The sequence below is a fragment of the Mustela erminea genome, chromosome 18 (genome assembly GCF_009829155.1).
Source record: "Mustela erminea isolate mMusErm1 chromosome 18, mMusErm1.Pri, whole genome shotgun sequence".
Classification (NCBI taxonomy): domain Eukaryota; kingdom Metazoa; phylum Chordata; class Mammalia; order Carnivora; family Mustelidae; genus Mustela; species Mustela erminea.
In genome coordinates, this window is record NC_045631.1 from 39,088,716 (window position 1) to 39,101,337 (window position 12,622).

A 12,622-nucleotide genomic window follows, 5' to 3' on the forward strand; every position below is an offset into this window, starting at 1 on the left:
GTCATGAGTTCAAACCCTGTGTTGGGCTCCACAATGGGTGTGGAATCTACTTTTTTAAAAAAAGGTGACTTTTGGAAAACCTCAAAGGTTCGGTGCTGGTTGGAACATTCAGTCCTACTCCCCTGACTTGCAAGGGAGGGGAGAGGGGCTGGAGGGTGAACCCATTACCAATTGCCAATGACGCATCAATCACACCTTCGCAACGAAGGCAGGGCTCTGGGAACTTGTGGGCTGCCGAACAGGTGCAAGCGTGGGGACGGGGGTGCACCCAGAGAGGGCGTTCCTCAGCTGTAGCCTTTATAAGAAACCAGTAAGCGAGTCAATAAACTGTTTTTCCAAGTTCTGTGAGCCGCTGTAGCAAACTAACCAAACCCAAGGGGGAAGGTTGAGGGAATGTGGGACCCACTGCAGGCTGGTCACTGACCCAGGGGACGACCTCAACCTGTGATTGGCATCTGAAGACGGAGCGGGAGGGGGAGCTTTGTGGGGCTGAGCCTGTGGGGCCCAACGCTGAGTCCAGCCACAGTATCGGCTCCCCGCCCAGGACACCCCGCCATCCCACACAACTGCTCCACGTGTGGAAAATCCAGGGAAGTGCGACGTGGTAGCGAGAGGCGTGAGAGCAGAGCACAAACCCAGGAGTTTTTCTTCTACACGGGTGGCTGGCTGCTTAGCTCTGAGGACAGAGGGCTTCTAGAATATGATGTTATTATTACATACTATGGCAGGGAGAGGCCACTAAGGGGTGTTTTCAAACAGAGCTTCCCCTTCAGACTAACAGTCTGGAAGTGGTGGGGTGACAGAGCCCAGCTGAAGGGGTGCCGGGGACTATGAGGCCAGGGAAGGTGGCGCCGGGATGCGAGCGCAGAAAGGAGGGTGTGTGCAGCAAGCGCCTCCCCGGGGTGGCCTGCGGTGTGCTGCCAGAGCAAGGCCTCCCGAGGCCTTAGGGCAGGACCCACCTGCTCCAGGTAAAATGGCTGCTCCAGCCCAGAGTCGCCCTCCAGACACCAGTGTTAGTCCCAGAAGCCACAGTGAACAAAAGTGGGAGGAATTACTTTAGAAGGCGCCCCTGGGCACCGTGCTCAGCCTTTGACCCCGGCCAGGAACATGTCTGGTAGCTTCTTGCCGCAGATGAAGATCAAGATAGGGCCACCGCTGTCAGCCTCCCACCAGACACCAGCTCGCTGCTCCCTAACCTGGCCCCAGATGAATCACCCTGGGTCCGGCCACACGCCCAGAGGGACCCTGGAGGCGGGCGGATAAAGGAGAATGACAGAATGACACAAAGGGAAGAGGCACATAATGAATGGATCTTCCCAGCCAGTGTGTCTGCCGGGAGAGCCAGGTGTCGCTGTCACACCCTGCCAGGTGCCAGCTTGGCACGGCCATGCGTGAGTTCTCAGCAGCTCTCTGCCTTGAGGGAAAGGGCTGTCCACAGAACCTGAGCCCACTCAGGAAGCCACTTACTTATTGAAGAGATGATTGTCCACCTTGATCTTGCTGTATGCTTTGAAGTCATCTGGCATTAGCATGACAGGCACAGGGACATTGCTCAACTCATTGATCTGCGAAGCAAGGGGAAAGGGAGAGCTTCTCAGCCAGGAGGCCACCTGCCTCAGAGACACGAGATGCTATAAGGCAAACACCACCATCTCACCAAAAGTATGTCCGTGGATTCCCTCCTTGTCTTTATTTCTGCCCTTCTCTTCAGAGAAGTTCCCAGTCTCATCTCTACCTAGTACAGAGATTCTCCCCACCTGATAAACTCCGGCTCAAAAGGCACCTAACTCCATGAAGCTTTCCATGATTGTCTAGACCATAAATGTTCTGACCCTGGGATTCCTGAGGTCGTGTCTGTCTCCATCCTTTGGCCATCGTACAGCCTCCCTCACATTGTGGTATTAATGCTTATCAACCTCACAAGCTTGCTAGACTCTAAGTGAGGCCAAGATCGTATTACTTACTGATCCTTGTAAGCCAAGGTCATCTAACTGATCTCTGGAGGCTCCAAGGTGCTTGGCCCCATGGTCTGCATATGGCAAGTATTATATAAATATTTGCCAAATGTAGCAGTAAGTGGATCAATGAATAAATATCACACAACCTATGTGGGTACTGAGGCCTTCAACATTTTCCTACCAACTGTGGGTCACTCAAGATGTTGGGCTGGGGTAGGAAAAAAGCTGAATGAGTTTGTGTGGGTGTATAACTCATCTCCAAAGTAAAGGATTAAATTTAAAGCGAGAAGAAGAGGTAGGCATCTGGCCACTGGCTCACTTTTCCCCTCCTGATTAAAACAGGGCCAGCTCCTCAAGCCATGTCCTGCCTTTGGCTGACTGCACGAGATGGGGTAGAGTGCCTTGCCCCACCACAAACAAACCTTCCCATTGGCTTTCATCCCCCTTCGGGGAGCTGGAGGCTGGCAGGGAGCTGGCTTCCCATTGGCACAGAGCTGAGAGCATGTCTCCTGCCCTTCCCTGTCCCCAGCTTAGCCAATTAGTGGTCTAATTAGCCGCAGATGTCCTCTCCCTTCACAGCGGAGTATTTGACATTTGACCCTCAACCCAGCGGCCACTAATGCATTCAGGATTTACAGAGGAAACCCTAGGTCTGCCTTAATGGATGCGGGGGAGGGGACGCACAGCCTTATGTCTCCCGGAGACTTTCCTTGCAAATCCTATTATCTCAATGAGGCCCATGTGGCAGGGAGGGAATAACTGAGACTCACAGGAGCATAAATGGGGGGAAAGAGCATTTAATTTGCTGCCCCTTTCATGCTCCAAACATCTTTTTTTTTTAAGGTAGAAATGTCAGAGGATGGAAGAAGTTGGGAGTTAATGCAGGATCTGGGCTGGGGAACCACACTTTCATAGAACTGGTGAAAAACCTAACTTGCTCCTGTGGAAATGAAGGTAGGCACAGGCATGTAGATGTCTGGGGAGGGGGGTGGCAGGGTATCAGCAGAAGCTGCCAGTGGGGCAGGGAGTCAATAAACTGCTGGCAAAAACTGATGAGCACAGACACCAGAGTATATCCTGCATATGAATTCCTCGAAGAGGGATCTCCAGTGAGAGCAATCCAGTAAGAAGCTGCCTGGGTTGGCCGGGGGCAGCTGACTGTAAAGAGATACGAGAGGTACGATTTTGGGGTGACACAAGTGTTCTATGTATTGTTTGGGGTGATCATTACATGATCAGATATACATTTGTTGAAACTCATCCAAATGGACACTGAAAATCCCCAGCACCAAGGTCTGTGGCAACCACCACACTGGCTTACTGGCCACAGGACAAAAGCCACACCATCTCCCATTTCAGGGGGTGCTTACAAGGGAACCCGACTGCGAAGTGCGTGCCTGTGGAGGAAACCATTCTGCTTCCTGGTTTTCCTGCCAAAAGAAACCATTCACGGGAGCTGTCCCGCTTCCTTTTTCCTGGCATATCTTGCTTGGCTCGGACAGCTGAAGAAGTTAAGAAGTTCACGGCTCTTGTGTCATCATCCCACTTTGCCAGTTCACACCTCCACACCAGAAAGAACACACCGCACTGGCTCGAAGTGCATGGTTTTATACCAGAACGTTCCAGGACATACTACTCATTGATTCTGCATGAGTCTACAGTCCAGATTTGGTGCCAAGGCCCAAAGTACCAAATGCTGGGACATCCAGGACGGAAGCCCTTGCCTGACAGGGTCAGCTATGCCGGGCCAGGGTGAATTTTTCCAACGGCAAAATTCTATTCAAGAATGCCCCATTCGGGGGCGCCTGAGTGGCTCAGTGGGTTAAGCCGCTGCCTTTGGCTCGGGTCATGATCTCAGGGTCTTGGGATCGAGTCCCGCATCGGGCTCTCTGCTCAGCGGGGAGCCTGCTTCCCTCTCTCTCTCTCTGCCTGCCTATCTGCCTGCTTGTGATCTCTCTCTGTCAAATAAATAAATAAAATATTTTTAAAAAATGCCCCATTCATTAATTTGCTATAACTTCTGGTTCAGCCTACTTCAAATGGTTATAAGTTGGCAGATTTTTAGATTTCCCGCCATCTCTCTTCTTGACTACACAGCCCAACAGCAGGAAATTTCTGAGAGAATTTTTGGTGAACAATCCATATATATGAACTATGTAGCCTTGTCCCTCATTTCTACGGGGCCCCATGCAGATGATTCACTCTAGGGATTAGCTGTACTTTTTTTTTTTTTTTAATTGTGCTAACTTTTATAGCCCCAAAGAGTTTTATTCGATTTTAACTGAACAAGCACTTACTGAGATACCTACCACAGGATTTAGTTCATGTTAGGGATGAGGAGGGTACATGGGGGGCGGTGCACACAAGAGGAATAGGAGGCTTATCCTCTTATCGGGGAGATGAGACAAACCCATGACACACAGAAACTCAAAGTCAAGTGGTAAACATGTAGTGCGAACACGGGGACAGACACATCCAGAACAACAGAGGCTCAGATGGTGAGGTTAACAGAGTCACACAGACTCCTGGCCCTCACACGTCAGGCTAGAAACAGGGCACCTCATGCCTCTCCTGGTATTGCCAAGAGCACTTGACACTGGACAAATCTACAACAAGATCATGTTACACCCCCACTTAAGGCCGCCCGTGGCTCAAGTCATCAACCTTGGGGTAAAGTTTTACCTCCTAAGCCTGGCATGGAAGGCCCCTCCTGACCTGGCTCAGGCATCGCCGAACTCTATTCAGTTTACTTCTACTCAGGGTAGTGAGGGCCTTACTCTACACATGCCAGGACAGTGCCAGGGCCGGGGATCCAGAAACGGGAAGACATGGGCTCTGTCCAGCTGGGAAAATGGCAAAAAATACAGCGCGACGAGTGCTATGGAGTTAGAGTACAGGGAGGGGGAGAAACAGATGAAGAAATTGGTGCTGCCGGGGGGTGGGCGTCAGAGAGCCGCTTGCTAGAGGAAGCTGAAGAGAAATAAACACACGTGAGAAAGGCCTAGGATGGTAGTTCTCAAAAAAAAAAAAAGACATGAAGGAAATCCCAGGCAGCGGGAACAGTCAGAACCAAGCCTCACAGCTGTGAAAGTATACTGCCCAGCTTAAGTACAGTGTGTGAGGGCAGTCTGGGGGGTGGCAGGGCAGGACAGAAGTGCTAGGGGGTGGACGGAGAGGACACAGGAAGAGCAGTGAATGGCCTAGTCTACTATCAATATTAATAAATAACAGCTGCTTCTTTTTATTGAATACCTGAAAGTGGCTGGGGCTTTCACATTACTATATATATCACAGAGAACACATATTCTGTGCTATTATTTCTAATGCTTAACTGCCACACAAACTGTTATTAATCTGATTTTGCAAAAAAAGTTTAGGATACCTTGCTCAAGGTCACACAGACAGGATGTGCTGAGTCAGGGTTTGCTCCCAGGTCTGTCTGGTACCCACAGCTTGGCTCTGCGTACTCTGCTGTGTGAGCCTTCTTCTGGATAGCTACCTTGACTAAGGAAGTGTTCCCCCTTCCTTGCCTCTCTCCTAATAATCTGCAAGGAAAGTGGTTTTGCTCATTTTATAGAACAGGAAAATGAAGTTCCAAAGCTACAAGAAGGGGAAGAGCCTGGATGTGAACTTAGATCTGTCCACTATAAAAATCTAGACTTAACTGCACAAGAAATGGGAAGTGCTCTCAGGTTCAAATCTGGGACCTCACATGATCAAATGGATGCTTTAGAAAGGCATCCTGGAATCAAAATCAAGCAAGGACTGGACAAGGCAAAAGAAGAAGCACTAAGACCATTTATGCGGCCATTATAAAATAGCTAAGGTGACAGACTGTGGCAGCAGGGACAGAAGAAAGGATAAAGCTAAGAAAATCCTTCAAGATCTGCCTAAACAACACCTCCTCAGTCACAGCAACCCTGTCTTCCTCTGTGCATCTTTATATCCCAAACAGCACATTCACTGGGGTAATGGTTTGCTCACATATTTCACTTTTGCACGAGGCTGTGAGCCTCTAGAAAGAAGACATGATCTTATCCAGGCTTGTGCCCCTAGCACAATGACTGGCATATAGTAGGTGCATAATCAATGTTGGCTAGAGGGACAGATGGCTAGAAAAATGGGACTGAAGTATGGCTAACACCAGGATAAGGAGAAAAGAGACAGCAAAGCTGTTGTGACCATGCCAAAGACTCATATTTTGAAGGGTGAGAACAAAGGTTAAGTTGACTGTGGAGGCTAAGACCTGACTTTTTTTTTTTTTTTTTTTTAAAGATTTTACTTACTGGGCCACCTGGGTGGCTCAGTGGGTTAAAAGCCTCTGCCTTCGGCTCAGGTCGTGATCTCAGGGTCCTGAGATCGAGCCCCGAATCGGGCTCTCTGCTCAGCGGCGAGCCTGCTTCCCCTTCTCTCTCTGCCTGCCTCTCTGCCTACTTGTGATTTCTGTCAAATAAATAAATAAAATCTTAAAAAAAAAAAAAGATTTTACTTATTTATTTGACAGAGAGAGGGACTGCGAAAGCAGGAACACAAGCTCCCTGCTAAGCAGGGAGCCCAACGCGGGGCTCAAATCCCAGGACCCTGGGATCATGACCTGAGCAAAAAGCAGGCACTTAGCTGATTGAGCCAACCCAGGTGCCCTAGAAAGAGTCTGAAACAGCAGGGAGAAAGAAGAAACCTTATTTGGTAGACAAAGGGGAGTAACTAAGAGTTTCGAAGCATGAAAGCTCATGACTAAAGCGATGTTCCAGGAAGACGTGCCTGTCCTCTACTATCTAGCACAATCCTGGGCCAATACCCCTCCCCTTCAGCACAGTGCCCTTGTGGAATGCATATTCATCCAAGGATCACATTAAATACAACATATTCGGATGGGAAATCTGTTCGGTTTCACATCACGTAAGTGGTTTTTGGATTATCCACATGATTAACTCCAGGAGCCATCAGCATAAATAATAAGGAGGCTGACCAAGCTGAGTGAGAAATTTAGGAGCCCAGAATTCACTCTACGCTGATCCTACTAGAGATGAAAATTCAGTCACTAGTTCTAGTCTGCTGAACTTCTGATTCCAGAAACTTCTACTTCCGTGTATGACCTTCATAGGCACCCAGGAGGCGTGGGCCAGGCATGCAGGTTCCCTGACTTGTCCTACAGTTCTGTGGGCGGCTCAGCGGCAGGCCGGCTAGCACTAACAGTCAGGTGTTACCTGCCCCCATCGGGAAACACAATGTCTTGAAAATCCCCAAGACCAAAGAAGTCCAAGTAAGAGCTCAAACTAGAGAGGAAAAGGGCAAGAACAGAGCCACAGGTGCCAACAAATTCAGTCCTGCGTTTATTCCTCCTTTTTCACACCACAGTTTTTCTTCTCTTCCTGTTCTCCGTGAGGTGGAAAGGCCTGGCGAAGGGCAGCCCACTAGAATAGGAATATTTACTGAAGATTTTTAAAGTCGCAGAGCAAGAGAAAAAGGCAGGTAAAAGAGGTTCTGAGTCTGCACTATGCAAAGAAAATGCATGGACAGCATGGGGGGTGGAGTGTGGGAGAGAAGTGAGCAGACTTAAGAATGAATCTGTTCCTTACACCATACACAAAAATTAGTTGAAAATGGATTACAGACCTAATTGTAAGCACTAAAACTGTGAGTTTGGGACGCCTGGATGGTTCAGTTGGTTAAATGTCTGCCTTTGGCTCAGGTCATGATTTCACTGTCCTGGGACAGAGCCCTGCATCAGGTTCCCCATACCCCAGACTTTCTCTCTCCATAAATCAATAAAATCTTAAAAAAAAAAAAAAAAAATAGGGCACCTGGGTGGCTCAGTTGGTTAAGCATCTGACAGCTCAGGTCATGATCCTGGAGTGCTAGGATTGAGTCCCGCATCGGGTTCCCTGCTCAGTGGGGAGTCTGCTTCTCCACCTCCTTCTCCCTCTGCCCTTCACCCTGTCCCCGCCATCCGAGCTCAAGCTCTCTCTCTCTCTCTAAAAAAGAACTCTTGTAACTCAATAATGAAAAGTCAACCCAATTAAAAATGAGCAAAAAATGTTTTTAAAAAATTGGACAAAGATCTTGACAGACATTTCTATGACGAAAATATATAAATGACCGGAGCGCCTGGGTGGCTCAGTCAGTTGAGCATCAGCCTTTGCCTCAGGTCATGATCCCGGGGTCCTGGGACTGAGCCCCATGTGTGGCTCCCTGCTCCACAGGAAGCCTGCTTCTTCTACCTCTGTCCTACCCCCTGCTCATGCTCTCGCTCTCAATCAAATAAATAAATAAAATATTTTTTTAAAAAAGAAAATACATATAAATGGCCAATAAGTACATGATAAGGTATTCAAAACCATTTGTTATCAAGGAAACACAAATCATAACCACAATGAGGTAACACTTTGCACCCACTAGGGAGGCTATGACAAAGACAGACAATTCCAAGTGTTGGCAAGGATGTGGAGAAAATGAAACCTGGTCTTTATCCTGGTGTTAGCCATACTTCAGTCCCATTTTCTAGCCATCTGTCCCTCTAGCCAACATTCCTCGTGCACCTACTCTATGGCAGTCATTGTGCTAGGTGCATAAGCATGGAACAAGCACCCTGCTGCTGGTAGAAATGTACAATAGTGTAGTTACTTTGAAGAACAGTCTAGCAGGTTCCTATTGGTTAGATACAGTTACTGCCAGCTGCTCCTAATCCTTGTGATCACCTGAGCGAAGGTTCACTCATACCTGGTTCCTAACCCCGCCAACAGGTCAGCAAGCCAGGTCTGCCTCCTCTGGTCTCCACACCCCTCTCAGAGGCAATCTTTTCTCTAACTCCAGAGCCCCTAAACTGTATTTCACTCATGGGACGCCTGGGTGGCTCAGTTGGTTGAGCAGCTGCCTTCGGCTCAGGTCATGATCCCAGCTTCCTGGGATCGAGTCCCACATCGGGCTCCTTGCTTGGCGGGGAGTCTGCTTCTCCCTCTGCCTCTGCCTGTGTTCGTTCTCTCTCCCTCTCTCTCTCTCTCTGATAAATAAATAAAAAATCTTAAAAAAAAAAAAAAAACTGTATTTCACTCACTAAAACACTGGTGTTCTCTCTTTACTAGTTCTCCCCTGACAGATCTAAAGTCTTCTTCTTCTTCTTCTTCTTTTTTTTTTTAGTTTTATTTGTTTAAGTAAACTCTAAACCCAACATGGGGCTCAAACTCACCACCCACAGACCAAGAGCCGCGTGCTACTCTGATTGAGCCAGCCAGGCACCCCGATCCAAAGTCTTCTGACTTCTTCGCCTGTTTCCTGCAGTCTCCCTCCACAAAGTCCACCGGCTGCACCTCTTGGCCACAAGAGGAGCTCCTGGGATGACACGGTGGTTAGTCAACCATGTCAGGAGAGTCACTGACTTCTGCCCTCCATAAAGACATATCCATCCACCATCAGCCATAGACTATCATGCCCTAAACACTTAAAGGGGTGAGCAACTAAAGAATCAAAAAAATGTGCTATCTGAAGCCTCAGACTGCAAAAAGTGGCAAAAGTGGGCTTCTGAAGGAAGGCAACCTCCCAGGAAGCCTGGCAATACACCAAGAACTATGTAGTCCTGACCCCCTTGAGAACTGCAAGATTTTATACCACTCTTCTTTCAGGGACATGCCTCCATTTCCCAAATGCGGAACTCTAAAGTACCAGACCTTACACCAGGCCCTAATGAAGCACTAATGCTTGGGGCCAACTGAGCTGCGTCCACACCCGAGCGTACATAACAAGACCATCATCCCTACTATCGTGGCACCTGGCTGAGAAACGGACTAGGGACCAGGAGGCACAGAAAGCGACACCTGCCATTCAAGCACCACCACGAATCACACAGCCCGACGTCCCAGACTGTGAGCTGCCTCTTCTGCTGCAGGCATGGGGGAGCTAATCCTCCAGCTGGGGCCTCCATTTCTCCGTGTATAGAATCAGGGACCCAAGGTAGTTAGTGGCAATATTCCAAGGCAGGAGCTGTAAGATTCTCCACCAATTCTCTATATAGACAGGATGCTTTCTAGTGAGAAGCAGGCTGCAGGACAAAATCAAGAATTGACTTCCAGGCAGGGATACAAGGTCCACATTTTGATGACCCAGTTTCCCTCGAAATGTTGTCAGATGACCCCTGAGGCAGCAGGAAGCAGAAGAAGCAAAGTCTACTGGACTACTGCCCCCAAAGTCGCTTCCAGGGGTCTAGGCACTAAACCCACGCTACTCCATTACCCTGGCCAGGACTCTCACCTGAGGGAGGTTCCTGAAAACAGTAACCTGTCCGAGACCAAAACACCAACAAAGACCTCACCATAAACGTGCACTTTTCCGTATTAGATTGAAGCTCTTAACTCTCTGACTCAGACTAAGGTTCATGGATCTCCAGCCAACCCTCTCCAGAGGTTTGCTCCTCTACAAAGAAAAACAAAAAGCCTTGCTGGCCCCAGGCCCCTCTGTTATCATTTGGTCTTGTGGGCTATTTCAAATGCTCTGAAAAGTCCGGGTGCCTGAAGAACTGAAATGCACAGGAAACCCAAGCCAATAGTTTCATCTTCCTCATTCCAAACTTGTAGTTGGTGAAGTTGGGTATTTCAGGTCCTTTTACTTCCTTTCATCATTCCTGGTGTAGGGAGTCCCAGTGCAAATGGTCAGAACGCAAGGAACAAGTGGTTGGAAAAGAAAAAAGAAAGACCCTAAACAAACAGGGCACAAAGTCCTCCAGCTTAAGCACCAAAGCTGGGCTCCAAATTACTGATAGGACAATCTCAAAGCACCCCAAGGGTCCAGGGGACCACTCTCTCATCCTAACCTCCGACCATTATCACACCTTTCATGACGTTACAACAGAAAGCTCAGTAAAAGAGAAGTCAGCGTCTTTGACATGAACATCATAGGAGAATGCAGGAAGGCACATTATTTCTACTATGAATAGTCTTCCTTATAATCAGGCCTCACCTTCTCTTAAATGGTTACATTCACTCTTCTCCCTAACCCAGGAAGACCCTGGTAAAGTGTCTGTGATTCAAGGAAGCCTGTGCTTCTCCAGTTGATACATCTTGTTCGTGAAGAAAAAAAGGAAACCCAGGGAGGATTTCCATAGTCAGGGGTGAGGAGGTCTGGAGGATGGGAAACTTCAAGCAGTCGCACCAACCAAATAACCAGAAATAGAGGAATATTCAGGCAGGCCAAGGCCACTTGCCCTGTCAACTGGACAGGGAGCTGGCAGCCGGTTGAAGGAACAAGGGGGGAAACACATGCAACAAACAGGGAGAGGGGATGAGAGCGATTCTGCCGCACCCAGGCCTTCCCCCTGCGCTCCAGGGACTGCCCGAAGCGAGCAAGCCCAACGTAGGAAGCCAGAGGGGCTGGAGGGGAGGGAGGGGGCGTCGGCATACCACTGTCGGAGACACCAGGCCTCGCGTGGCGCGCGGGGAGTGCACACCCGGCCGGGACGGCGAGCAAGGGTGGGGTGGGCGTGCAAGTGGCTTGGAGAGAGGCTGCGGGCGTCCTTAGCAGGACCCGCGGGGTGAGGGCCGGGCCTGCGGGGGGGCGTGGGAGTGCGCGGGGGCCGCGCTCGGAGGGGCGCGCGCGGGGGAGCTGGTTACCGTGTGGTTTCACCCCCCACATCAGGACGCTGAGGATCGGCTCGCTGGCCCGGAATAGCTTCACTTTCTGGCACACGAAATGCTTCTTCTTGGTCTTGGTCTTGCTGGCGCTGAGCGGCGCCACCGCCACCGCCGTGGTGCTGGTGCAGTTGGACGACATGCCCGGGGCGGCGGCGGCGGCGGCGGCGGCGGCGAAAGGGGGGGGCGGTCGAGACGGCGCACAAGCCAGCGGCCCCAGGCCTCCCCGGGACCGATCCCCACCCCCGCTCCCTCAACGCGCCATGGTCGCGCCCGTCCCGTTACCTCCCCACCCCGCCCCGGTGGTTCCGTCCGCCCCACGCCCCGCCCCCACGCCGCGCCCCGCCCCGCCCCGCCCCGCTCCAGGGAGCCGGCCGGCTCGCTCCGAACCCCGCCCCCGAGCGCCGCCGCCACCGCCCCGCCGTCACCAGGCGCTCTCCTCCCCGCCCAGGTGGGTAGCGCCCGTCCCCGGGGAGGTAGCGGCCGCCCTTCCCGCCCCTCCTCCCCGGGCCTGACAGGAACCGGGCTGGCCTCGGGACAACTCAAAGTCCCGCACCGGAACGAAAGGAGGAGGTGGGCTGGGGGTAGGGCTTGTCGTCCACCGCGGGAGGGTCCCTCTGTCCGCCCCCTCCCAAAGCCAGGGTTGGCTCTTTCCCTCAACCTGACGTGCCAAGATGGCGGCGGCGCCCAGGCTCCGAGAGGGGAGGAGGGGCGGGAATGCGAGGAGGGTGGGACGTACCATCCCATCCCGGGGGAGAGAGGAGGAACCCAGCGAGGGGAAAAGGAAGTCCTGGCCGGGAAAACCAGGAACGCCCCCTTGCTCCACCCAAGTGTGGATCTTCCCACTCCCCTGGGCCTGGCGCGCGCTCCACCCGCGGGTCACGCCCCTTTCCCCCGGGGCCAATGAGAGCCGCGCGCCCGGAGCCCAGGGTTTTATGAATGGGTCCCGCACCCACCCAGCTGCCGATTGGCCTCCTCCCTTCAAAGGGTCGAGTTAAGAGACCTGCGGCACGTTAAGACACCTATCCTGCAGCAGAAAATTGTAAT

The 12,622-nt window shown here is 51.1% G+C and overlaps 1 protein-coding gene across 1 annotated transcript in view; it reads right to left on the bottom strand.

Annotated features, from left to right (window-relative positions):
* PIP4K2B (phosphatidylinositol-5-phosphate 4-kinase type 2 beta) overlaps positions 1-11,908 on the bottom strand; it is a 27,454-nt gene extending 15,546 nt beyond the window's left edge. The window contains 3 exon segments of the mRNA XM_032320852.1: positions 1,468-1,565; positions 11,558-11,566; positions 11,568-11,908. Coding sequence (XP_032176743.1) covers positions 1,468-1,565; positions 11,558-11,566; positions 11,568-11,717 — 257 coding nt within the window. The 5' untranslated portion in view covers positions 11,718-11,908.
* Positions 11,909-12,622: the final 714 nt, after the last annotated feature.